Source organism: Chiloscyllium punctatum, chromosome 41, assembly GCF_047496795.1.
Source record: "Chiloscyllium punctatum isolate Juve2018m chromosome 41, sChiPun1.3, whole genome shotgun sequence".
NCBI classification, from domain to species: domain Eukaryota; kingdom Metazoa; phylum Chordata; class Chondrichthyes; order Orectolobiformes; family Hemiscylliidae; genus Chiloscyllium; species Chiloscyllium punctatum.
The window spans coordinates 24935090-24963070 of record NC_092779.1 but is presented as its reverse complement, the minus strand read 5'-3'; the positions used below and the strand labels follow the sequence as shown (position 1 = coordinate 24963070).

The following is a 27981-nucleotide window of genomic DNA, read 5'->3' as shown; positions in this document are numbered from 1 at the left end:
CTGTCCAGGTGTAACCTATCCAGTTTGTGCTTGTCCCACCTCCACCAGCACCAGTCCCAATGGCCCAGGAACCTGAAACTGTCCTTCTCACACCATTTCTTTACAAAGTCATAGAGTCACAGCATAGAAACAGACCCTTTGGTCCAACCAGTCCACACCAACCATGTTCCCAAACTAAACTAGTCCCACCTTCCTGCACTTGGCCCATATCCCTCCAAACCTTTTCTATTCATGAACTTATCCAAATGTCTTTTAAATGTTGCACCACGTCCAGTGGAGGTTCATTCCACACATGAACCAATCTCTGTGGAAAGAAAAGTTGCCCCTCTTGTCCGTTTTAAATATTTCTCCTATCACTTTAAAAATATACACCTTGGATAAGGAAAAGACCCTTGATATTCACCCTATCTGTGACCTTCATGATTGTATAAGCCTCCATACGATCACTTGTCAAGCCCCTATGCTCCAGTGAAAAAAGTCCCAGCCTATCCAGCCTCTCCTTATAATTCAAACCCTCCATTCCCAAAAACATCAGGTAAATCTGTTCTGAACCATCTCCAATTTAACAATATCCTTCCTATAGCAGGCCGATCAAAACTGCACACGGTACTCTAGAAGTGGCCTCACCAATATTCTGTTCAATCTCAATATGACAGCCCAACTTCTATACTCAAAGGTCGAAGCAATGAAGGCAAGCCTCCATCACTACCCTGCCTACGTGTGATGCAAATTTCAAGAAACTATATACCTGAATCCCTAGGACTGTCTGTTCTACAACCTACCCAGGGCCCTGTATAACTGTATAACTCATGCCCTTGTTTATTTCACCAAAATACAATGCCTCGTATTTATCCAAATTAATCTCCATCTGCCACTCCTCATCCCATTGACCTAATTGATCAATCTATGAGTTCATACCATGTTTCCTGCTATTTCTACACTGACTAGCTATGGCACTAATAATAATCCTGAGATTGCTACCTTTAGAGTTTCTACTGTTCAGCTTACTTCCTAACTCCCTATACTCTGCTTTTAGGACCTCATCACTTTTTAAACCTATGTTGTTGGTATCAATGTGTACCACATCCACTGGGTGTTCACCTTCCACCCCAGGAAAAATATTCCTACTATCCATCCATTCCATTCCTTTCATAATTTTGTATATTTCTATTGGGTCACCCCCCTCAGTCTCCAGTGCTCTAGTGGAAATGATCCAAGTTCAACTAACCTCTTTTGCACCCTTTCCATAGCCTCCACATCCTTCCTATAGTGTAGAGACCAGAACTGCGCACATAGTACTTAAAATATGGCCTAACTAAACTCTTGCATAGCTGCAACATGACTTGGAAACCTTTATACTCCATGCTTCCACTGATGAAGAAAAGCATGCCATGCACCTTCTCCAACAACTTATCCACTTGTGTTCTGACTTTTAAGAGCTATGGTCTTGAACCCCAAGATCCCTCTGTATATTAATGCTCCTAAGGTCCTTGTCATTAACTGTATACTTTTCTCTTACGTTTGACTTTGCCAAAATGCATCACCTCATACTTGTCCAGATTAAACTCCACCTGCCACTTCTCCACTCAAATTTCCAGCTGATCTATATCCAGCTGTATCCTTTGACAAGGTAAAAACAATGACTGCAGATGCTGAAAACCAAATACTGGATTAGTGGTGCTGGAAGAGCACAGCAGTTCAGGCAGCATCCAAGGAGCAGCGAAATTGACGTTTCGGGCAAAAGCCCTTCATCAGGAATAAAGGCAGTGAGCCTGAAGCATGGAGAGATAAGCTAGAGGAGGGTGGGGATGGGGAGAGAGTAGCATAGAGTACAATGGGTGAGTGGGGGAGGAGATGAACCATGTTCCCAAACTAAACTAGTCCCACCTTCCTGCACTTGGCCCATATCCACACATATCCGAGCGCTTTAGGGAACATCTCCAAGACACCCGCACCAATCAACGAAACCGCCCCGTGGCCCAACATTTCAACTCCCCATCCCACTCTGCCGAGGACATGGAGGTCCTGGGCCTCCTTCACCGTCGCTCCCTCACCACCAGACGCCTGGAGGAAGAACGCCTCATCTTCCGCCTCGGAACACTTCAACCCCAGGGCATCAATGTGGACTTCAACAGCTTCCTCATTTCCCCTTCCCCCACCTCATCCTAGTTTCAAACTTCCAGCTCAGTTACTGTCTCCTTGACTTGTCTGACCTGCCCATCTTCTTTTCCACCTATCCACTCCACCCTCTCCTCCTTGACCTATCACCTTCATCTCCTCCCCCACTCACCCATTGTCCTCTATGCTACTCTCTCCCCACTCCCACCCTCCTCTAGCTTATCTCTCCATGCTTCAGGCTCACTGCCTTTATTCCTGATGAAGGGCTTTTGCCCGAAACATCGATTTCGCTGCTCGTTGGATGCTGCCTGAACTGCTGTGCTCTTCCAGCACCACTAATCCTGTATCCTTTGACAACCTTCCTCACTATTGACAACTCACTCAATTTTCGTGTTGTCTGGAAATATACCAATCACATCACTTACATTTCATCTAAGGTATTTCTATATATTACAAGCAATAGAGGTCCCAGCACTGATCCTTGTGGCACATCACTAGTCATGGGCCTCCAGTCAGAAAATAAAAACCCTCCACAGCTACCATCATGTATGACCAAGCTAACTTTGTGTTAAATTTGTCAACTTACCATGGATCCTATGTGACCTAATCTTCTGGACCAGCCTATCATGAGGGATCTTGTCAAATGCTTTAGTAAAGTCCATGTAGACAGCATCCACTGCACTACTCTCACCTTTATCACTGCCTCAAAAAAACTCAATTAAATTTGTTAGACAAGACTTCCCCTGCTAAAAGCCATGCTGACTATCCCTAATTCTTCCCAAAGGTGAATAAATCTTGTCCCTAGAGTATTCTCCAATAATTTCCCTACTACTGATATAAGGCTGAGTAACCTATAATTTCCTCGATTATCTCTGAAACTTTTCTTAAACAAAGGGACGACATTGGTTATTCTGCAACATTTTGGGATCTCACATGCAGCTAAAGAGGATACAAAGATATCTCTCAAGCCCGCAGCAATCTCTTCCCTTCCTCTCCTAATAACCTGGAGTAGATTCCACCAGAGACTGGGGACTTACCTACATTAATGTTTTTCAAGACATTCAGTATATTTTTTTCCCAATTCATTCATGGAATGTAGGTGCCTCTGTCTAGGCCATTTATTGCCTATCCTTAATTGCCCAGAGGGCAGTTAAGAGTTAACCACATTGCTGTGAATCTGGAGTCACATACAGCCCAGATCAAGTAAGGTTGGGAATTTCCTTCCATAAAGCACATTACTGAACCAGATGGGTTTTCCCAACAGTTGACAATGGTTTTCTGATCATCATTAGGTTCTTAATTCCAGATAGTGTTTTTTAAAGTTCAAATTCCACTGTCTGTAATGGCAGTATTTGAACCCAGGCCTCCAGAACATTACCTGGATCTCTGGATTAACAGTCCAGTGATAATACCACTAGGCCATTGCATCCTCAATCCCCTTTCTTCTTCTTAATATCAACATGGCCCGGACTATAAAAATACTCCTCCCAAATCTTACCATCATCCATGTACTTCTCCTTGGTGAATACCAAAGCAAAATACTCATTAACAACAACCCCATTTCCTCTGGCTTCACACAAATTCCTTCCTTTATCCTTGAGTAGATCTATCCTTTCTCTAGATACCCCCTTTCTCCTTATATATGTATTAAATGCTTTGGGATTCTCCTTAATTCTACTTGCCAAGGACATTTCATGGTCCCTTTTAATCCTCCTAACTTTTTGTTAAAGTTCTTTTCTGCTTCCTTTAGATTCCTCAAGAGTCTTGTTTGGTTTCAGTTTCCTAAACTTTATATATGCATCCTTTCTCCTTTTGACTAAACTTTCAATATCTCTTGTCATTCAAAGTTCTGAAATCTTGTCATTCTTAACCTTTCACCCTCGCAAGAATGTGCTGGTCCTGAACTCTGACCAAGTGTCCTTTCAAAGATTCCCTCATGTCTGATGTGGATTTACTCTCAAAGAGCCGCTCTCAATCTAATTTCTCCAGTTCTTTCTTGCCTTGTGATTTAATTAAAGGATATAAATTTAGCATCAGTGCAGAAATATTAAAAAATTGTTCACCAAAATAAAAACGACAATTTTGGAATTTATTGAGGTATGTCACAATTGTGTATCTACTTGCACTATTATTACAAATGTAATGACTGATGGTTGTATGGTATAATTACAATGCTATGAAATCAGATCAAGTCCTAATATGGATTTCTTACTCATATTAATACAACCTTTACATTTTTTTGTGTTATGACAACAGGGCTTGAAGATTGTGGAAGTCCCAATGCAATGAAACTATGTGTTTTTAATTTACATGCTTTATATAGAATATTATGTGTTGTAATAAAATATAATTTAGTCGAGGTTTTCTGTTTCTGTGATTGCCATCTCGGAAACCTACTGTGCGTCAAAATAAATTAGAGAATCAGAGAGAGCGATGAATGTAGAAATGAAAACTCCATTCTTGTAATGTTGGATAAATGCAATGATTCCATTTAATTTCATCACACAGCACTAAATCTTAATTCAATCCACCTTGTAAATGCTTGTGTAATCAAAATTATTGACTTATTCTCTCCTTTAGTTTTTCATCTGTCTGAAAAAGTCACCTTGGTGGTACCAGAAAGCATTCTGCTGATTGTGCTGGGCCTCATCCTGGGAGGAATTGTATGGGCCGCTGATCACACTGCCTCCTTCACTTTAACACCAAATGTCTTCTTCTTCTACCTCCTGCCACCAATCATACTGGATGCTGGATATTTCATGCCCAACCAACAATTCTTCAGGAACATTGGATCAATTCTAATGTACGCCATCATTGGAACGGTTTGGAATACTGTAACAACTGGTCTCTCCCTCTACGGTGTCTTCCGGACTGGTATTATGGGTAAGGGCAGAGATCCAAACTGTAGTTTTTCATCTCCAACTGAATTGAGACCAGGGTTAAATATAGATAGCAATTGTGGCTAACTGAAGCATAAAACGGAGTTTTAGTTTTTAATCTTGTTTGTGTCTTGCCACAAGTTCTGTACATCAGCAGGGTGCTATCACGTGAAACTACTGTAGTTGCATCAGACTCTGGAAAGGCATTTCCTCAACATTTTGATGGCCCTACTGTCTTTATTTCCTGTATTCTGAGCAGGAGAGCAAGGATACCTCCAAGATGAGGCACTCTCCTGGTCCCTAACCTACCTGAGCAGCATTGACCTCCCCCAGTGACGCTGCCACGGTTTCGGAGCTGTAGGCCTTCTGTTTGGGTGCCTAGATCATATATAAGGTGGCAATATAGAAGCTTGGAATATAGGAGACCACCTTCTGAAAGATTGTGACACTTCTTTGCACTTCTTTCTAGTGCGGGATTAGACCTCCCATTTGGGCCTGACTTTGGAGAACTCAGCCTAATGTTTCAGGTCATTGATCTTTTAGCTGAACTGGAAAAAGGGGTGCAAGCGATTTTAAGCAGGTACAAAGGATTGGGGAGGGGATGAGAGCAAGGTCATGGGGAATATGTGTGATATGGTAGAAGATAGAAGAGATTAAATCACGAAAGGAATTATGGTGCAGAGCAAAAGGAGTTGGTAATGGGACAAGTTAAGAAATGAAAAATGTGTCAAGATCAGTGTAAACATGAAAGGCAGAATTATCACCAGATTTTCTTATTTCCATTCAAGAGGGCATTGATTTAACTTGTCAGCTGAGACACCCAATATACATAGCACCTCTGATTAGAACAGGATATCCCAAGTTGCCTTATAACCAATGGAATATGTATGGAATGTATTGTAGTATAGGAAATGCTGCAAAAGCGCAGCAGGTCAGGCAGCATCCAAGGAACAGGAGAATCAACGTTTCAGACATCAGCCCTTCTTCAGCTCTGATCTCCAGCATCTGCAGTCCTCACTTTCTCCTAGAAAATGCTGCAGCCAATTTAGCAATCTGACAATGATCAGATGATTTTTTTTTCATAATGTTGATTATAGAATATTATATAGGCAGGGAAATTGGGAATAACTCTCCTGTGTTTCTGCCAATCATTACCGTGGGATTGTTTATGTGCACCTGAGAAGACAGACAGGGGCCTTGGATTTAATGCCTCACCTGAGACAAGGCACACAGGTCTGACAGCATAGCGTTTCATCAGGATTGCACAAACAAATCCTCCATGTTTCTGTTATCAATTCTCTTAAACGAAGCCTGAAACCAGCATTACTTGACAAGACTGGCACAACTGAGCCAAGGCTGACACTAGTTAAGACCCAACAGCAGTTGCTGGAAATTTCAACCAAAACCAAAAATAGGGACTGGAAGTATTCAGCAGGTCAGGTGGCATGTGCGGAGACAATCAGAAAGTTGACACTTCAGGTCAGTGACTTTCATTTTAGAATACACATCCATATATAGACTCTTGGCCCCACCCTCTCAAGCAACACCAACTCTATCTCAGAGTTGTTCACAGTTTTATTTTTTCCCTTTACCTCATCTGCTGCTTTAACAAAAATCCTCTAACTTCCTTTCAGAAGTGATGGAGTTCTGACCTGTCTTGCTCTGAACTTGCAATTCTCTCAGATCCAATCCTGACATTAATGTTGGTGTCAAACGCACTGCAAGTGTAATCCCATGTTTGTCTGGTATATTATACTCTACCATGCAAAGACCCAATGCCAACTCTCCAGCACTTCATCCTACCTCTCTTGCAACATGACCCCACCACAGAACATCCCCCACGCCTGTCACTGATATCACCATCTTGGGTACTTTCCTTCTACATCCTCTGATGTAATAGACCACCAATCCTGAACATGTCTATCTCAAAATCCATATGTAAATTGACCTATTGATCAGCTTGTTCCTACTCTGCTAAAATGGTGTTTTTCTATCTTGATTCTGATTAGATTAGATTCCCTACAGTGGAAACAGGCCATTCGGCCTAACAAGCCCACACTGACCCTCTGAAGAGCAACCCACCCAGACCCATTTCCCTACATTCATCCCTGACTAATGCACCTAACACCACTGGCAATTTAACATGGCCAGTTCACTTAACCTGCACACCTTTGGACTGTGGGAGGAAACCGGAGCACCCGGAGGAAACCAACGCACACACGGGGAGAATGTATAAACTCCACACAGACAGCTGCCTGAGGCAGGAATTGAACCTGGGTCTGTGGCATTGTGAGGCAGCAGTGCTAACCACTTTGCCACTGTGCCACCCAATTTTATTTTCTCTACCTTCCTAACTACATAATCGACTTTTCCAATGTCTGACATCACTTCAGCAGTTTCCTGTTTTCAGGCACTAACTGTCTTCTCTGCACAATGAATGTCGTTTCCATAGTTCCTCCATGGCCTCTCTGTGTCCCTAAATGGCTCAACCTTCCAAAATCTCTGGAGGTCTCCAATTCTGTCCCTTTGCACAATTCCTGATCTCCTTCACTAAAGCTGGCCAGGTCTTCTGCTGCCCACAGTTGATTCTGGAATTCCCTCTCTAGACTTTACCATTCCACTCCATACTCCTTTTAAGTCACTCTTTAGAATGTAATGTTTGGACCAACCATTTGGCCATTTCTCCGACTGTTGGTTTATGTGGCTCAGTGGCTCGAGTGAGGTGTTACGGGAAGTTTTACTGCAACAAGGCGCTATATAAATGCATATTGTTTCTTATCCTAGGAATGGCTGAGAGCTGACATTCTTTGTGGTTTCCATTTGGTTTGCAGGAAATCTTGATGCTGGTCTCCTGGAATTCCTCCTGTTTGGAAGTGTGATTGCTGCAGTTGACACAGTCGCTGTGTTGACTGTGTTTGAAGAGATTCACGTGAATGAAGCATTGTTTATCGTTGTCTTTGGAGAATCTCTGCTTAATGATGGAGTCACTGTGGTACGTTCACCCTGGCATTTAACTTTCTTCATTGCTTATCCTGTTTAGTTTGGTAATGAAGGGAAGTGTTTTGATTTGCGCAAACACATTTTTCAATTTGGATATAGATGTATTGTCACAGATGTGTGAGATTAGATCAAAAGTCATTATTTAAAAGTTCATTCTTGGTCATTGCTGGCAGGAGTGGCATTTACTGTTCATCTTTAGAAGATGGTGGCCTTCTCTTCAAACTGTTCCAATCCCTGTGGTATTTTTTGTAACAGTTTGATACAACTGAGTGGTCTGATACCAGGCCATATTAATTTCAGTCACATAGGTGTGGGACTGCAGTAACATATAGGCCAGATCAAGTAAGAATGACATGCTTTGTAGCCCAAGTAACCCAGTTGTTCCTGTTTTTAGACGTTCCAACAACCTCGTGGCAGATTTTACAGACAGAATTTTGTAAAACTGAATTTAAGTTGATTTGAGTTTTCATTCTCTGAATTATAAGTGCAGTACCATAACTACTACATAGCCAAATCTGGGAGTTAATGTGAGGAGGCAATGGCCTTAAGGTATTATAGCTGGACTGTTAATCCAGAGGCCCAGGTTATGTTCTGGACAGCTGGGTTCAAATCCTGCCATGGCAGATGGTGGAATTTGACTTCAATAAATATCTGGAATGAAAGAGTCTACTGATGTCCAAGTATCCATTGTCATGAAAGATCCATCTGGTTTGCTAATGTCCTTTAGGGACCTGCCATCTTTACCTGGTCTGGCCTTTGTGTGACTCCAGACCCACAGCAATGTGATCAACTCTTACTAAAGTCACAAGTCACATGCACCGAGTTATAGTTGCAAAGCTTTATTTGAAAGCAAATGTTTTCGGAGCAATGATCCTTCATCAGACTATAACCTGTTGTCGTGTGACTTCTGATTTTGTCCAGGCCAGTCCAACACTGGCACCTCCACATCCTACCCTCTGGGCAATAAATCTTGGCCTAGTCAGCAGTGCGCTCATCCCATGAACAGATTTTCTCATGTCTTAAAATTTTCTGGTATGGTACATTTCACAAGTGGATTTACTTTTTCTATCAATTATAGATGTGCTTTTCCCAATAAATTGTGCTGATGTTATGGAATAGAAAACTTCAAATTTGCTCACAGTTCCAAGGGAAATGTATCAACAGCTGGTTGCTGTATAAAGATTCCTGATACTTTGCATCAAAACTACTAAGTGTTGAATGGCCACCTATTGACTATCTCACGATCTCTAAGTGAGATCAATGCTAGCTTCTGTTAAATTGTGAGCAGTTTTGTGTCAGATTAATCTTTTAGCACAAATCATAATTACAAAGTCCTTTTTTGTCCAGTGATTCCTAAGGTCACTTAATTTGTCTGTTGCCACCGGAGTTAGAATGATAGTGGAGTTATTGACTGACCAAAAATTAATCACTAACAGTTAGTTTACAAAAGAAAAACTGTCTGAAGCTGACAGTTGTGGGGGATGTGGGATACAAGTTACCTATTGCTCCCAAGTGTGCACCATGAACCACATCTCCCCTCAAACTGCAGGAGTCTTCTCGAACCTATTGTCAAAAAACAGTGAAAAGAGTTGATAATCTTTCTGTGACCTTAACTAATTAGCAATAACGGTTGCTGCATCTGAGCATATACCTGGAACTTTCAGCACGGGATCTCCAGCCTCCAAGTGGTCCTGCCATACACTCTTGCCACTGAATGCCTGAGTTGTCCATTCTCACCACACACTAAATCAGCTGATATAAGGCAACAAGAAATAAGAACAAAGTAGGCTAGTCACCCCAAAATTGTGTTCTGCCATTCGTTAAGATCATTGTTATAGAGTCATAGAGTCATAGAGATGTACAGCATGGAAACAGACCCTTCGGTACAACTCATCCACACCGACCGGATATCCTAAATTAATCTAGTCCCATTTACCAACACTTGGCCCATATCCTTTAAACCCTTCCTATTCATGTACCCATCCAGATGCCATTTAAATGTTGTAATTGTACCAACCTCTATTACTTCCTCAGGCAGCTCTTTCCATACACTCACCACCCTCTGCAAAACATTGAAAACGTTGACCCTTAAGTCCCTTTTATATCTTACCCCTCTCACCTTAAACCTATGCTCTCTAGTTTTGAATTCCCCTCCCCTAGGAAAAAGAACTTGGCTATTTACTCTACCCGTGCCTGTCATGATTTTATAAACTTCTATAATGTCACCCCTCAGCCTCTGATTCTCCAGGAAAAATAGCCCCAGCCTATTCAGCTCCTTCCTATTGCTCTGACCCTCTAACCCTGGAAACATCCTTATAAATCTTTTCTAAATGCTTTTAAGTTTCACAACGTTCTTCCTTAGCAGAGAGACCAGAATTGAATGCAGTATTCCAAAAGTAGCCTAACCAATGTCGTGTTCAGTCACAACATGACCTCCCAACACCTATACTCATGACACTGATCAATAAAGGGTATAGGTGAACTAAGGAGGAAGAAATCGACAACAAACTCGCATTCCTGGATGTCACAGTCAAAAGAAAGGACAACGGAGAACTGCAAACCTGCGTATACAGAAAACCGACAAACACTGACCAAATACTTAACTACACCAGCAACCATCCCAACACACTCAAACGAAGCTGTATCAGAACACTATTCCAATGAGCCACCACACATTGCAGCACAGACAAACTTTGGAAAACAGAGGAGAACCACCTATACAACGTATTCAAGAAGAACGGATACTCAAATAATAAAGGGTGCAGATTCCTCAAGAACAAACCACGACAAGCAGACCAAACACAGCCAGAAACCCTAACCACCTTACCATACATCAAAGAAGTTTCAGAAATGACAGCCAGACTATTAAGACCCCTCGGAATCCTAGTAGCACACAAACCCACCAACACTCTCAAACAAAAACGAACAAACTTAAAAGACTCAGTCCAACCCATGGACAAAACCAACGTCATCTACAAAATTCCATGCAAGGCCTGCCACAAACACTACCTAGGACAAACAGGAAGAAAGTTAGCCACCAGGATACATGAACACCAGCTAGCCACAAAAAGACATGACCCTCTCTCCCTCGTAGTCCTACACACGGATGAAAAAAAAAACCATTTCGACTAGGACAACACATCTATCCTGGGACAGGCTAAGCAAAGACATGCCAGAGAATTCCTAGAGGCCTGGCACTCCAACCACAATGCCACAAACACATAGGTCTAGATGCCATCTATCAACCCCTCAGAAAACGAACAGGAAATGACATCACCACAAACCCCAGGAACCCCATCCAGGACAAACATATAAATAGAAAGCAGGAGACAACAGCTTCGCTTCACTTGGAGGTCGCCACTGATGGTGTTACCTAGCCAGGTAATGAAACGTCTGGATATCAAACCTACAGCTCAGCGAGCAAACCTACACCCTAAACCTCAACCTGAGCTACAAACCTTCACAAACTGATCAATAAAGACAAGCATGCCAAATGTCTTTTTCATTATCCTATCTTGATACAACTTTCCTTACGTCCGCTTTCCTGCCTTTTCCCTGTAACCCTTGATTTCCCCTACTGATCAAGAATCTATCTTAATCAGCCTTAAGTTTATATGACTCTGCTCACACAGGAGGCTGGAAGAACATAGCAAGCCAGGCAGCTTCAGGAGCTCGAGAAGTCAACATTTCAGGTGTAACCCTTCCTCACCTGAAATGTTGACCTCTCCTCCACCTGATGCTGCCTGGATTGCTGTGATCTTCCAGCCTCCTGCTTGTCTACCTTGGATTTCAGCATCTGCAGTTTGTTTGTCTCACACAGGTCTCTGCAGCAAGGAGTTCCAAAGGCACTCAACACTCTGAGAGAAAATATATTTGCCTCTTAAATGTTTGTCATATGGCCTCTTTTTGTTTACTGCCAACATTTTTACGCCTAATAACTAAAGGTATTCAAATAAAATTGGGTGGGGAGAAACATACAATTTTAGTTGACACCACCTATATTTCTTCCTCTTGGGTTTACTGAGAGTCTGGATCTTTAATTCTTGGACACTTCAGGATGATCTTACAGGCCTTTGCAGTGCAAGCACAAAACTGACTTAACATTTGTTTTACTTACACCACTACGTTCTGAATACTATAGACCAGCTAATTTATCTTTACTGACAACATTCAGGACTTGGAAAACTAAAAATAGCATCGTTTGCAACCTATGGGGAGCACACAAATCAGCACAGATATACGAGGTGGTGCAAAAGTAGTAATTTATCTCAGGAATCTGGTTACCATGGTATCAGAATGGGTTCCAGTAAGTTGTGGAAATGAGCTGGCCAACCAATGAGGGGTTTAATATGGTATTGTATTTACACATTGCCATGTTCCCAGTTCAAATATACAAACTGAAGTGATTTCAATAACCTCTCAGTAGTGGTGACACACATAATATTTGGATTTAATAATTAAACCAGACTTTCAGAAGAATTGGGTGGAATATAGTTTACAACATAATGGATTTTTGTGTAGAAATCCTTCTTCTACACTTGATAATGGTGTAGTGTTTAATGAGTTCAAGTTTAATAGATGTCATTGTTAAGTGAATAAAGTTCCTCTTTAAAATTACAAGGAATTGGTGTAACAAATTGCTTGTGCCGGAGGAAGAATGGGTTATGGGTGGAATCTGGTATAGGTCTGAGCAACAAAAGTCATACTGAGGTAGTATTGGACTAGATTGGAGAGGTCTGTCTTCATGTTCAGAGCATCTCACTGCATCCTTTATAATTTTGCTGAGCAGCGAGGTGAGCTTTTCACTAGGCAGCAGTGAAATAAATCAACAGAGGTAGGTATCCTGTCCCCAAGTCTCCCTTTATTTACAGTGTTTGATTTTAGTACTGTCTCATTCAGAGTCAGATACCAGAGTGACAGCATCTCTGACTCCCACCCTTTTCATATGTCAGCCAAGGCTCCCTAATTGGGCCAGATTAACAGCCCAATCAGGATACTCATATTCCATAAGGTCCAGCTGTCTGACTTCATTAAAATCACCACAAGCAGCAAGTTGCCACTTAAGGAGATGTTATGCATCTATTAATACCACAAATTGTTAAATGCACCAATTGTTGATGCACAAGTTGCATCATTGAATATTCAGCTATCTATCTTACCAGACAAGCCAGATATCAAGAAATCTTGACAGGCGAATCAGAGTGGGTATCTGGGGAATTCAGCTTGCCACTGACTATGTTGAGCTTCCAGGTTGCTCAGCAACAAATAATACCTCAGGGTACTGATACAGAGGACAATGCACCCTTCAAAGGACATTGGCATCTGGCAGTTGCCAACTCTCCCATGACTATCATGGCACTTCTTTGATCCACTTGCAAGCTACCGAGGAAGCACAGAATTGTTTTGTCGGCTACCACTGGCAACTGGCAGTGAAAGGCTGCAGCAGGGACACTTTGCAAGCACAGGCGGGCATCAGCTTGCAGATTGGACCAGGTTGCATCTCAAGACTGCTCACTTGCTCTTTTACTGCATATTCACTCGGTGCTTCCCTGCAGCCTTGCTCCATCCATGCCTTCCCTTTGCTTGCCTTGCCATGCCCTGTCTGTTAGCACATTAGTATTGGAGTTTCTGATTGAACCAAACTGCTGGTGCACTGCCTTTATTGCCATGCTCTTTTGCACAGATACACAGAAAGCTTGCTTATCATACTTATCTTTCAGGATCTATCTGAGCTGGGCGTTTGAAATCAGTCAGAGGTCTGGAGTGAATACAGACCTGGGTGTGCATCTGTCAGTCATTTAACATGGTGAGGGCAGTGCAGGAGAGAGAGAGAGAGAACATGCACAGTTACTGACTTTGCTGTTTTTGAATTCATGTGTCGCTGGACATCGGAGTCCATCTGGGAAAATTAACAAACAGTGAATTTCACAACAAATCTTGGAGGAACTGGTTTGGGTGAAGTTCACAACACAGAATCAGATAAGTGAATTGTTGTTTTAAGTCTGTCCAAGATAAAGGCTGTATTAATGAGTAGAGTGGGTTCTTTCTTGATTATATATTTTGGAGATAAGTCTCTTGATTAAACGTAAAATATAAGTCATAGCCATTAATTTAACCTGGTGCAGTGTTTTGTAGAGGAATAAGACGGTGTTATTTTCTGGGTCTGTAGATTGTGAAGGAGCAAAATGGCCTTTGCAGTGATATGTACATCTTGTCAGATGTGGGAGTTTAAAGAGAGTTTAAGGATTACTGCGGATTATATCTGCCATAAATGCTGTTGGATGCGAATCTTATCAGATCGAGTGGATTGGTTGGAGAGACAGATAGAAGCGATGAAGAATTTGCAACAGCAACAGTATGTGATGGATGGCAGTTATAGGAAGGGGGGGAAAATCTCAGATACAGTCACATAGATGGGTTAACTCCAGGAAGGGTAAGAGAGGTCGGCACCTAGGGCAGGAGTCTTTTGTGGATATACCCATTTCAAACAGGTATGCTGTTTTGGAAAATGTAGGGGGCGATGGATTCTCAGGGGAACGTAGCATGAACAGCCAAGTTTCTGGTATTGAGACTGGCTCTAATTCAATGACACATACTTCGGCTTCCAAGAGATCAATTGTGTTAGGGGATTCTGTAGTCCGAGGTACAGACAGACATTTCTGTGTCCAGCAGAGAAAAAGCAGAATGGTGTGTTGTTTCCCTGGTACCAGGATCAAGGATGTCTCAGAGAGGGTGCAGAATGTTCTCAAGGGGGAGAGGGGCCAGCAAGACGTCATTGTCTACATTGGAACCAATGATATAAGAAGGGAAAAGGTTGAGACTCTGAAGGGAGATTACAGAGAGTTAGGCAGAAATTTAAAAAGGAGGTCCTCAAGGGTAGTAATAACCGGATTACTCCCAATGCTACGAGCTAGTGAGGGCAGGAATAGGAGGATAGAGCAGATGAATGCATGGCAGAGGAGCTGGTGTATGGGAGAAGGATTCACATTTTTGGATCATTGGAATCTCTTTTGGGGTAGAAGTGACTTGTACAAGAAGGACGGATTGCACCTAAATTGGAAGGGGACTAATATACTGACAGGAAAATGTACTAGAACTGCTTGGGAGGATTTAAACTAGTAAGGTGGGGTGGGGGGGGGTGGGGGGGGGGGGGTGGGGGTGGGGGTGCAGGGGAGGGGACCCAGGGAGATAGTGAGGAAAGAGATCAATCTGAGATGGGTACAGCTGAGAATAGACGTGAGTCAAACAGTCAGTGCAGGCAGAGACAAAGTAGGACTAATAAATTAAACTGCATTTATTTCAATGTTAGAGGCCTAACAGGGCAGGCAGATGAACTCAGGGTATGGTTAGGAACATGGGACTGGGATATCACAGCAATTACAGAAACATGGCTCAGGGATAGGCAGGACTGGCAGCTTAATGTTCCAGGATACAAATGTTCCAGGATAATGTTCCAGGATAATGTTCCAGGATACAACTGAATGTTCCAGGATACAAATGCGACAGGAAGGATAGAAAGGGAGGCAAGAGAGGAGGGGGAGTGGCATTTTTGATAAGGGATAGCGTTAACAGCTGTGCTGAGGGAGGATATTCCTGGAAACACATTCAGGGAAGTTATTTGGGTGGAACTGAGAAATAAGAAGGGGATGATCACCTTATTGGGATTGTATTATAGACCCCCCAATAGTCAGAGGGAAATTGAGAAAGAAACTTGTAAGGAGATCTCAGCTATCTGTAAGAATAGTAGGGTGGTTATGGTAGGGGATTTTAACTTTCCAAACATCGACTGGTTAAGGGTGTTAAGGGTTGAGGGTTTAGATGGAGAGGAATTTCTTAAATGCGTACAAGAAAATTTTCTGATTCAGTATGTGGATGTACCCTCCTAGAGAAGGTGCAAAACTTGACCTACTCTTGGGAAATAAAGCAGGGCAGGTGACTGAAGTGTCAGTGGAGGAGCACTTTGGGGCCAGCAACCATAATTCTATTAGATTTAAAATAGTCATGGAAAAGGATAGACCAGATCTAAAAGTTGAAGTTCTAAATTGGAGAAAGGCAATTGAAGGTATTAGGCAAGAACTTTCAAAAGCTGATTGGAGGCAGATGTTTGCAGTTAAAGGGACGGCTGGAAAATGGGAAGCCTTCAGAAATGAGATAACAAGAATCCAGAGAAAGTATATTCCTGTCAGGGTGAAAGAGAAGGCTGGTAGGTATAGGGAATGCTGGATGTCTAAAGAAATTGAGGGTTTGGTTAAGAAAAAGAAGGAAGCATATGTCAGGTATAGACAGGATAGGTCGAGTGAATCCTTCGAAGAGTATAAAGGAAGTAGGAGTATACTTAAGAGGGAAATCAGGAGGGCAAAAAGGGGACATGAGATAGCGTTGGCAAATAGAATTAAGGAGAATCCAAAGGGTTTTACAAATATGTTAAGGACAAAAGGGTAACAAGGGAGAGAGTAGGGCCCCTCAAAGATCAGCAAGGCAGCCTTTATATGGAGCCACAGAAAATGGGGGAAATGTTAAATGAATATTTTGCATCAGTATTTACTGTGGAAAAGGATATGGAAGATATAGACTGTAGGGAAATAGATGGTGACATCTTGCAAAATGTCCAGATTGCAGAGGAGGAAGTGTTGGATGTCTTGAAACAGTTAATGGTGGATAAATCCCCAGGACCTGATCAGGGGTATCCGAGAACTCTGTGGAAAACTAGAGAAGTGATTGCTGGGCCTCTTGCTGAGTTATTTGTATCATCAATAATCACAGGTGCGGTCCTGGAAGACTGGAGGTTGGCAAACGTGGTGCCACTGTTTAAGAAGGATGGTAACGACAAGCCAGGGAACTATAGACCTGTGAGCCTGACCTCAGTGGTGGGCATGTTGTTGGAGGGAATCCTGAGGGACAGGATGTACATGTATTTGGAAAGGCAAGGACTGATTAGGGATAGTCAACATGGCTTTGTGCATGGGAAATCATGTCTCATAAACTTGATTGAGTTTTTTGAAGAAGCAACAAAGAAGATTGATGAGGGCAGAGCAGTAGATGTAATCTATATGGTCTTCATTAAGGCGTTCGACAAGGTTCCCCATTGGAGACTGATTAGCAAGGTTAGATCTCATGGAATAAAGGGAGAATTACTATTTGGATACAGAACTGGCTCAAAGGTAGAAGACAGAGGGAAGTGGTGGAGGGTTGTTTTTCAGACTGGAGGCCTGTGACCTGTGGAGTGCCACAAGGATCGGTGCTGGGTCCTTTACTTTTTGTCATTTACATAAATGATTTGGATGCAAGCATAAGAGGTACAGTTAGTAAGTTTGCAGATGACACCAAAATTGGAGGTGTAGTGGACAGTGAAAAGGGTTACCTCGGATTACAACAAGCTCTGGACCAGATGGGCCAATGGGCTGAGAAGTGGCAGATGGAGTTTAATTCAGATAAATGCGAGGTGCTGCATTTTGGGAAAGCAAATCTTAGCAGGACTTACACAATGGTAAGGTTGTAGGAAATGTTGCTGAACAAAGAGACCTTGGAGTGCAAGTTCATAGCTTCTTGAAAGTGGAGTTGCAGGTAGATAGGATAGTGAAGAAGGTGCTTGGTATGCATTCCTTTATTGGTCAGAGTATTGAGTACAGGAGTTGGGAGGTCATGTTGCTTCTGTACGGGACATTGGTTAGGCCACTGTTGGAATATTGCGTGCAATTCTGGTCTCCTTCCTATTGGAAAGATGTTGTGAAACTTGAAAGGGTTCAGAAAAGATTTACAAGGATGTTACCAGCGTTGGAGGATTTGAGCTATAGGGAGAGGCTGTACAGGCTGGGGCTGTTTTTCCTGGAGCATTGGAGGCTGAGGGGTGACCTTATGGAGGTTTACAAAATTATGAGGGGCATGGATAGGGTAAATAGACAAAGTCTTTTCCTTGGGGTCGGGGAGTCCAGAACTAGAGGGCATAGGTTTAGGGTGAGAGGGGAAAGATATGAAAAAGACCTAAGGGGCAACTTGTTCATGCGGGGAATGGTGCGTGGAAGGAATGAGCAGCCAGAGGATGTGGTGGAGGCTGGTACAATTGCGACATTTAAGAGGCATTTGGATGGGTATATGAATAGGAAGGGTTTGGAGGGATATGGGCTGGCTGCTGGCAGGTGGGACTAGATTGGGTTGTGATATCTGGTCGGCCGGGACAGGTTGGACGAAGGGTCTATTTCCATGCTGTACATCTCTATGACTCTATGACTCTAAGGAGTGTACAGTGGGCCTTGCAGGGGCAACTGTTGGGGGTCAAAAGGAGTTGGGGGATCAAGGCAGGGGGCAAGGAGGTAGGCAGCGGAAGTGGGAACAAGGACAGCAACAGGGGAATCTCTGTTGGGTATGTTGGGAGGAGGTGGGTATGTTGAACAGCATCTGAAGACATGGCTACTGGAGGGGTGTTGGGTATGGGGTATTGGGGCTACATGATGACCATCACAGCTTCCAGAGGAAAGCATAGATGCTGGGCAACATTATGATATAATGTTGGAGCTCAAGGGGCAGTAAGAACAGTTGGAGGTGAAGTTTGATGTGGTGGGTGTCCACATGAGGGATGAGTGATAGTGGCCTGTCTGGCTAATGTAAGTCAACATGGCTTTGTGCATGGGAAATCATGTCTCATAAACTTGATTGAGTTTTTTGAAGAAGTAACAAAGAAGATTGATGAGGGCAGAGCAGTAGACGTAAGGGACATGGAGGTTCTCTTGAGGGTAGTTGACAACTCAACAAAACCTGATGTTGACAGTTGGCTCCAGGAGCTATGTTCCCTGCCTTGCATTCTGTACACACACAATCCAAATGGAAAATGACTGGGACAACTCCCATCATGGGTGGAGTCAATGTCAGTTTAATGGGTGAAAGCACAGGATCCACAACCACTGGATATTAGGGCATTGGAGGATCAAATATATGCAGTATCCTTTTGCAACTCCAGCTATATTTTGTTTGCAAATACATAGACAATGCATGCAGAGCAATGGCTATTATGCATTGAATGTTGGTCAAAGGCAAATTGCGCCATGCCATTGTGCTTGAAAACCTAACGCTGGGATCTCAAATATTAATGCCAATAACATAAAAGGATGGAAAAGCCGAGTGGAACTTCCAGGGGTGCTGTGGATTGCGTCATGTAAGCATAACAACGGATGGACTTGAATAAATGCAATGGAAGCTGGATAGCTTAAGAAGGGTCTAGGATAGGAAAGTGGTCTCATTATAGCAGGCACTCCATTTTTGATGTAATGTGCTGGTCACTCAGCCAGATTGGCACTTTTACCAAGTTGGTGCACATGCTGTGACCAGGATCTTGGTAGTACTGGTGGTAAGACTGCCTAAAAGTGCAGTTCCACTGGCTTGGAGCAGTCTGGGGAGGCCCTCTCCAGTATAGTTTGGACAAGAGTGTGCTATCTGCTCTGAACAACTGGAGCAAACAAAGTAATTATGTGATGGATTCAGAGGAATTGGGGGAATTTGGGGGAAGTTATCAGAGGCGAAGGAGGAGGACATTGATCTGGAGGAAGTTTTCCTTGTGGATGACAGAGCTCAGCTGCAACTGGGTGTTAAAGGGCAGACAGGACCTGACTGATGCCTGGTTCCAGTAGATGGGAGCTGGGTTCAGAGGACCATCATAGACTGCAAAGAGCATGATTCCAGTACTTGGTTTGCATTGTGAGGGTGAGTGTAGTTCAGTGTTCTTTCCTCTTTTGTTGCCTGTCAATAAAAAAACTAATGTTTGGGTTTATCCAGATGTGATGTTCCCCTGATGCACTATGAGTGGACATTGAAGAAACAATGGTGGTAGCTTTTAGAGAGAGTGTTTGGAAGGGATGTAGTGAAGGACAGGGCAAGTGCGTGGCCTGGTGGTAAAATGCTGATGAGGCTGAGAAAATGGGGTTTCATGTCTGAGTGAGCAGCAGCCGTGCTGGCTAAGTGCTGTTTGTACACAGCATGGTTCTGTGGCTGCTGTGTCATTAGACTGCCGGTGAGGCACAATGGTGGATTACCAGTGCCTGCCTGGGTACACTGTGTCCTTTTAAAGATGGTGCAAGCTGTTGGTCATTTAGTGGATGTAGAGTGAGTGGTGAGATGTCCCTGGAACAAAGGGTGGTAAGATGGGTGTAGAATCAGACACCATGGTGGTGGGGGTAGATAGTTAATGAGGAGAGTTTGGCAAGATACAGTGAGAAATATCATTGGGCTTCACGAGACAAAAAAACTCGTCATAACTCACACTTAGCCTAAAATGAGTAAGATTCTGCCCAGTGTTTCTAACAATAGGATTTCAGGGTCCTCTGTCCCACTGCTAGCATAGACTGAATAAAGAACTCTTATTCCCATTGTATCATTCACTAACTCTGGACGTCTCAAAATGCTACATGGTTAAGTACTCTTGATGTGTACCTACTGTTGTAGGGTTGTGAGTCAATTAATTTGAACACAGCATTGAAGTAAACAAACAGATAAACAAACTTTTATTGATGCCGATTGAGGGATAAATATTCACCAGAAGACCGGAACAAGGTCCCGCTCTTGAAATAATTATTGAGGGTCCTGAAATAGTGCCTCTGACCGTGCGGCATTCTTTTGGAACTGCTGTGGAATGTCAGCCTGAAATAAAACCAAAGTGCTGGAGAGATCTCCAAAGACTGAGCAGGTACAATTAGAACATGCAAAAAACATTTGGACAGGTACATGATTGGGAAAGGTTTGGAGGGATATGAGCCAAACACAATCACAGGATTAGTCTAGTTTGGTAAACCTGTTGGCGTGGATGAATTGGACCGAAGGGTCTGTTTTCATGCTGTGTGACTCTATGACTCTTTGTTTTTATTTCAGATTTCCAGCAGCTGCAGTATTTTGATTTAGTTTAGGGCAGCACAGTGGCTCAGTGGTTAGCACTGCTGCCTCACAGTGCCAGGGACCCGGGTTCGATTCCAGCCTCAGGTGACTGTCTGTGTGGAGTTTGTACTTTCTCCCCATGTCTGCGTGGGTTTCCTCCACAGTTCAAAGGTGTGCAGGTCAGGTGAATTGACCATGCCAAAATACCCATATTTTTCAGGGATGTGTAGAATAGGTGCAGTAGCAGGGTTAAATGTAGGGAATTGGGTCTGGGTGGGCTACTCTTCAGAGGGTAGGTGTGGACTTGTTGGACTGAAGAGCCTGTTTTCACACTGTAGGGCTTCTATGATTTTATGAAATGTCAGCCTTGATTCTGCTGCAATCTTTCAGGTTGGACTTATACCTATGTTTTCTTGGGTCATTCACAAGAGAGCTATCACTGAGTCAACATTGACCAAAGTTAGTTATAACTCTAAAAGTGGAGAGATCTCTTTTTGTTTTTGGGACATGGGCATCACTGGTAAGGCCAGCAGCTGTTCTATTCCAAAAATGACCTTAAACTGTTGTTGTTTGCCAGGCCATTTCTGAAGGCAGTTAAGAGTCAACTGCATTGCTGTGGGTCTTCAGTCTCTTGTAAGCTAGAACAGGTAAAGATGGCAGATTTCTTGTGCTAAAGGACATTAGTGGACTAAATAAGTTTTTACATCAATCAGCCTGATTACCTTTGGGTTGGCTTTATATTTTCGATTCTATTGAGTTTGAATTTTACCATCTGCCATGACGGAAACCAAACCCATATCCCCAGATCATTAGCCTGTGGTTCTGGATTATTAATTCAGTGATATTACAATTTTACCACCACCTCCACCCAAATATGCCCTGTGTGATTGCTGTGGGGGAGGACACTGATGGGTTATGTGCAGGGAATAACTTGCAGTCACATGGTATTAATGTTGTCAGAGTTTCTGGCATTCTCTTGCCTCTAGGTCAAAGGATTGTGGGTGACTTGAGAAAATAGTCCAGGACATTTCAGTGAAGATGACCATAATTTGTCCAGGCAGCATCCAAGGAATTCCTGAAGAAGGGCTTATGCCCGAAACGTCGATTCTCCTGTTCCTTGGATGCTGCCTGACCTTCTGTGCTTTTCCAGCAACACATTTTTCAGCTCTGATCTCCAGCATCTGTAGTCCTCACTTTCTCCATAATTTGTCCAGTCAAACATGATTGATTGAAATATGTAAGATTGGCTCCCCCTCGTGGTTTATAGACAAAGCACGACTACAATAATTTTTAAGTGCACTAGTAGATTTTCTTAGGTTATATATTGACAGACTACATTTGCCCTGTACATTTTTCATACTTACACAAATTTGGATACACCCGCTATTGATCAACCCAACCTTGAAAATTATTCAGATTAGAAGAGATGGCTTGGATTTATTATCATATTCTAAAGTTCTTCCAAAACTTCAATTACTTTTGTAACATGGGCCCCCTGTTGTGTAGGTAAATACAGCAGCCAATTAGTGCATATCAAAATCCCAATTAACCTTCTATTTTTATAGCACTTTTCAGGGCAGCAAAAGATTCCAAAGTCCTTCACAGCCAATGAACTACTTTTGAAGTGTTTCTATGGTAGAATATAAGAAACATATAAAGTAGAAAAAATGTTAATGGCTGAGACTGTTTACCAGGATGAAGTTTTAATTTGCTATTTCTTTACAGAGCCATCTGGTCAATTGTGTCCCTCTGATCTAATGGAATTGGCAGAAGGATCTGAGTTTTAACATTCATCCAGACAGTAATACCTCTGACAATGCAGTACTCCTGTAGCAGTTACATGAAATGCCTAGATTAAGCACTTCAACTCACTTAAGTTGAACTTGGGCTTTATTCGAATGATGACTGCATCTTTTTAATGGAAACTATTAGCTCTAAAGTCACTGCATAGTAATAACATGTATAACCTGTAGTTGATTTGATTTGAATTACTTATCATCATTTGTATATGTTACAAATACAGTGAAAAGTGTTGTTTCATGTCACCAATCTCCAGCTCCATCTTAAAACACAAAGAATAAACTAAAAGACAGAATATAAAGCCAACAAAAAGGGATCATCTTATAGTCTTATCTTAATAAAGTTGGGTGGTCTTTGGAACAGCTCTTGATTTTAGCTCAGCCATGTGTCTGGATCTGGGCTCCTCCACCCTGGTGTTTCAAGTGCTGCTAAACCAATGACACTGCTGCAACAATCTGCCTACCACACAATTGAGCAATGTCGCATACACATTTCTGTGTTAGTTCAATGTCAAGTACAGAGGCTCTACATCCCAACAACTGGCTGATTATGACATGTTCCTCCTATTGTTCATAGTAGCCGGACTACAACTTATACTCAACCGGCCAGTGTTTGGAAAACTTAAAACATTGGGTCTATTGTTAGATGTCATTTTGCAATTCGGCAACACCTGCTGAACAACCCTGAATGTGCTAAAAATACAGAAACAACCAATTTAAGATAATCTGTTAAACTCATAATGTGGCACTATTTATGCTCAATAGAAGTGATATAGATTTGTATGCACAAATCAGTTCTCTGCAAACAAAAGGAATATGTTCAAGCCTTGTTTATCAGGCAGCTGATTTATATGATTAAAGGACAAAGAAGGGGTCACTTTATGCTGCCTTTGGCTCTTTCCTGATGGTAGAGTCATGTTTGCCATGTGGAGAAACTGCTAGCCAAATGGAGGTGGCCTCTCTGCCAGCAGTCCAATAGAGAAGGCTCCGTGGTAACAAATGGTTTCCCATTTTCGACTGAGATGAGCAGACTTTTTTTAAACCCCTTACAGGGTTGTAAGTCTTAGGAATTCCCTTCCCCAGAATGTGGTGAAGTGCAAGGAAAACTTTAAAGTTGGAAGTAGGTTCTTAATTAAGAATCTAAGGGTAGGAGGAATGGGTGGAAAAGTGGAATTGAAGCCACAATCAGATCAATTAGTCTCCATAGTCCTAACAGACTACAGGGCTGTCCCTCTCACCAGACAGAGATGACTGGTGGCAGTTTAAACTGAGAGTCACAACCTCAGGCAAGTGAAGAGGTTGGGAAAGAGAGTCCTTCCTGGTAACCTCAGCTGGTGCAGGAATTGATTCCACACTGTTGGCATCACTCTGCATCACAAACCAAATTAACCAAGCTAACTGAGCTAACCATAGCCCTTGGCTTTGTGAATTTCTTAATGTACTTAAACCTAGGACTGGAAGGTTTCACATCTCCTGTGTTCTTTACAATGATTACCCCTCCCAGTGGTGTTGGTGAGGTGCCAGGATTTCTGGCCCTGTTGCTGGGGAGCATCAGGAGCCTACACATCATTCTTATTTGGAGAGTGGACCAACAGCATGCCAATTTGGGGACAGTCTGTGGTCAGGTTGCTGAGCAAGTTTTGCAGCTGGCATGCACTGGCTCAAGGCTAACTGATGTTAGGGCACTGATATCCATCATAACAATTCAGCTTGTTAGCTCTGAATCTCTGCACAGATACTCCCAGTGCTACTGAGTACTTCAAGTCTTTTCTGTTTTTATTTAGGATTTCTAGCATCTGCAGTATTTCAATTTGCATTAAGTTCCATGAAATGTCTTTCCTGTAACTTGAGTTGATGTCGAGTGTATTTTTTCTCCATTTTTAGGTGCTGTACAATGTCTTTAACTCATTTGTTGCAGTTGGAGCAGGGAATATTCAAGGCCTGGACTACTTCAAAGGCATAGGTATGAGAGTCCGACTGATTTGATTCATTATTGTCATATATACCGAGATACAATGAAAAGTATTGTTTTGTGTGCTAGCCAGACAAATCATACCTTACATACATACATCAGGGTGCAAAATATAGTGTTACAGCTATAGAGAAGCTGCAGAGAAAGATCAACTCTAATAGAGTCATAGAAATGTACAGCACTGAAACAGAGCATTCGGTCCAACTCATCCATGCTGGCCAGATATCCTAAATTGATCTAGTTCCATTTTTCAGTACTTGGCTGGTCCCTCTAAACCGTTCCTATTCATATACTCATCCAGATGCCTTTTAAATGTTGTAATTGTACCAGCTTCTACCATTTCCTCTGGCAGCTCATTCCATAAATGCACCACCCCCCGAATGAAAAAGTTGTCCCTTAGGTCCCTTTTAAATTTTTCCCCTCTCTCTCGAAACATATGCGCTCAAGTTCTGGACTCCCCCAATCCAATGAGAAGACTTTGTCTATTCACCTTATCCATGCCCCTCATGATCTTATAGACCTCCATAAGGTCACCTCTCGGCCTCTGACGCTCCAGGGAAAACAGCCCCAGCTTGTTCAACCTCTCCCTATAGCTCAAACCTTCCAACCCTGGCAGCATTCTTGTAAATGTTTTCTGAGCCCTTTCAAGTTTCATGACATCCTTCCTATAGGAGGGAGACTAGAATTGCGCACAATATTCCAAAATTGGCCAAACCTGTGTCCTGTACAGCCACAGCATGATCTCCCAACTCCAGTGTTCAATGCTGTGACCAATAAAGGAAAGCATAGTAAATGCCATCTTCAATATGAGAGGTCCATTCATAAGTCTGATAACAGCAGGGAAGAACCTGTTCTTGAATTTGTTGGTACGTATTTTCAAACTTTTGTACCTGTTGCCTATTGGAGGGGGTTGGAAGAGAGTATAACACAGAATTGTGGTGTTGAGGATTATAATGGGGAGATGTTCTTGCCTTTTGGTACAGATTGCAGTCTATAGGTCAGGACGTTGAGGATCCACTTGCAGAGAGTTTGGTTGCATTTATGGTGTTGAAGGCAGAGCTAAAGTCAATAAGCAGGAGTCTGATATAGGTATCCCTGTTTTCCAGATGTTGCAGGGATGCGTGTAGAGCCAGGAAGATGGCATCTGCCATGGACCAGACCATAACGAGCATAAGGAAGACAAACACAATAAAACCTAACTTGTTTGTTTAATGTCCTTTAGGAGAAAGAAACCAGCCAGGCTTATCTGATTCTAACAAATGTGATTCCATTCCCACCCCAATGCATGCAAAGTTAAACATCCCCCTGTTGTAGCCCAGCAAGCTACCATTGTTATCAATTTAACAATGAGAATAAATGCAAACACCTCTGACAGTGCAGCATTCTCTCAGGACTGCATTGAAGAGTCATCCTGGAATGCCTGCATAAATCTCTGAAGTGGAACATGAACTACAATCTCTTAACTCAGAGTCGAGAATGATTTCACAGCGACATCCTTAAATGTTAATACTGAGAAGATTAAAGCTGTTGTTAATTGTCCCAGTCTATGTTTCTAAGCCACTGACTCTATAGCTTTGCCTGGCAACTTTGAAGCTGATCCAACTGGCCTGTTCACAAACTGAGAGTTGTGTTTGACTGCTAGCTTAAATCCCAACTTCACATTTGGATCATTGGAATCTCTTCTGGGGTAGAAGTGACATGTATAAGAAGGATGGTTTGCACCTGAATTGGAAGGGGACTAATATACTGGCAGGGAGATTTGCTAGAGCTGCTCAGGAGGATTTAAACCAGTAAGGTGGGAAGGTGAGACCCAGGGAGATAGTGAGGAAAGAGATCAATCTGAGACTGGTACAGGTGGGAAAAGGAGCGAGTCAGTCAGGGCAGGCAGGGACAAAGCAGAGGACAAGGAAGGAATGATAAATTAAACTGCATTTCTTTCAATGTAAGAGTCCTAACAGGGATGGCAGATGAACTCAGGGCATGGTTAGGAGCATGGGACTGGGATATCATAGCAATTACAGAGATGTGGCTCAGGGATAGACAGCACTGGCACTTAATGTTCCAAATGCAATAGAAAGGATAGAAAGGGGGTCAAGAGAGGAGGGGGAGTAACAATTTTGATAAGGGATAGCATTATGGCTGTACTTAGGGAGGATATTCCTGACAATACATCCAGGGAAGTTATTTGGGTGGAACTGAGAAATTGAAAGGGATTGTATTATAGAACCATCCCTCCAATAGTCAGTGGGAAATTTAGAAACAAGTTTGTAAGGTGATCTCAATTATCTGTAAGAATAATAAGATGGCTATGGTTTTTAACTTTCCAAGGGGATTTTAACTTTCCAAACATAAACTGTGACTGCCATAGTGTTCAGGGTTTAGATGGAGAGGAATTTGTTAAGTGCGTACAATACAATTTTCTGATTCAGTATGTAAATGTACCTACTAGACAAGGTGCAAAACTTGACCTACTCTTGGGAAATAAGGCAGGGCACGTGACTGAGGTGTCAGTGGAGGAGCACTTTGGGGCCAGCGACCATAATTCTATTAGTTTTAAAATAGTGATGGAAGAGGATAGGCCAGATCTAAAAGTTGAAGTTCTATATTGGGGAACTCCAATTTTGATGATTTTTGGCAAGAACTTTCAAAAGTTTGTTGGGCGCAGATGTTTGCAGGTAAAGGGACGGCTGGAAAATGGGAAGCCTTCAGAAATGAGATAGTGAGAGTCCAGAGACAGAATATTTCTGTTAGGGTGAAAGGCAAGGCTGGTAGGTATAGGGAATGCTGGATGACTGGAGAAATTGAGGTTTTGGTTAAGAAAAAGAAGGAAGTATATGTCAGGTATAGACAGCATAGATGGAGTGAATCCTGAGAAGGGTATAAAGGAAGTAGGAGTATACTCAAAGAGAAAAATCAGGAGGGCAAAAACAGGACATTACATAGCTTTGGCAAATAAGGTTAAGGAGAATCCAAAGGGATTTTATAAAGATATTAAGGACAAACAGGTAACTAGGGAGAGAATAGGGCCCCTTAAAGATCAGAGTGTGGTGCTGGAAAAGCACAGCAAGTCAGGCAGCATTCGAGGAGCAGGCAAATCAACGTTTTGGGCAAAAGTCCTTCATCAGGAATGAGGCATATCCTGCAGTCCTCACTTTTGCACCCTCAAAGATCAGCAAGGCAGCCCATGTGTGGAACCACAGGAAATGGGGGAGATTCTAAACAAGTATTTTGCATCAATGTTTACTGTGGAGAAGGACATGGAAGATATAGAATGTGGGGAAATAGATGGTGACATCTTGAAAATTGTCCATATTACAGAGGAGGAGGTGCTGGATGTCTTAAAATGCATAAAGGT

At 42.5% G+C, this 27981-nt stretch overlaps 1 protein-coding gene across 1 annotated transcript in view; it reads left to right on the top strand.

Annotated features, from left to right (window-relative positions):
• Positions 1-27981, top strand: part of LOC140464927 (sodium/hydrogen exchanger 3-like) — a 130490-nt gene that overhangs the window by 50587 nt on the left and 51922 nt on the right. Inside the window, exons 2-4 of the mRNA XM_072560564.1 lie at positions 4699-5001; positions 7829-7989; positions 24539-24617. Of these exons, the coding sequence (XP_072416665.1) occupies positions 4699-5001; positions 7829-7989; positions 24539-24617 (543 nt within the window). The remainder of the gene's footprint in view (positions 1-4698; positions 5002-7828; positions 7990-24538; positions 24618-27981) is intronic.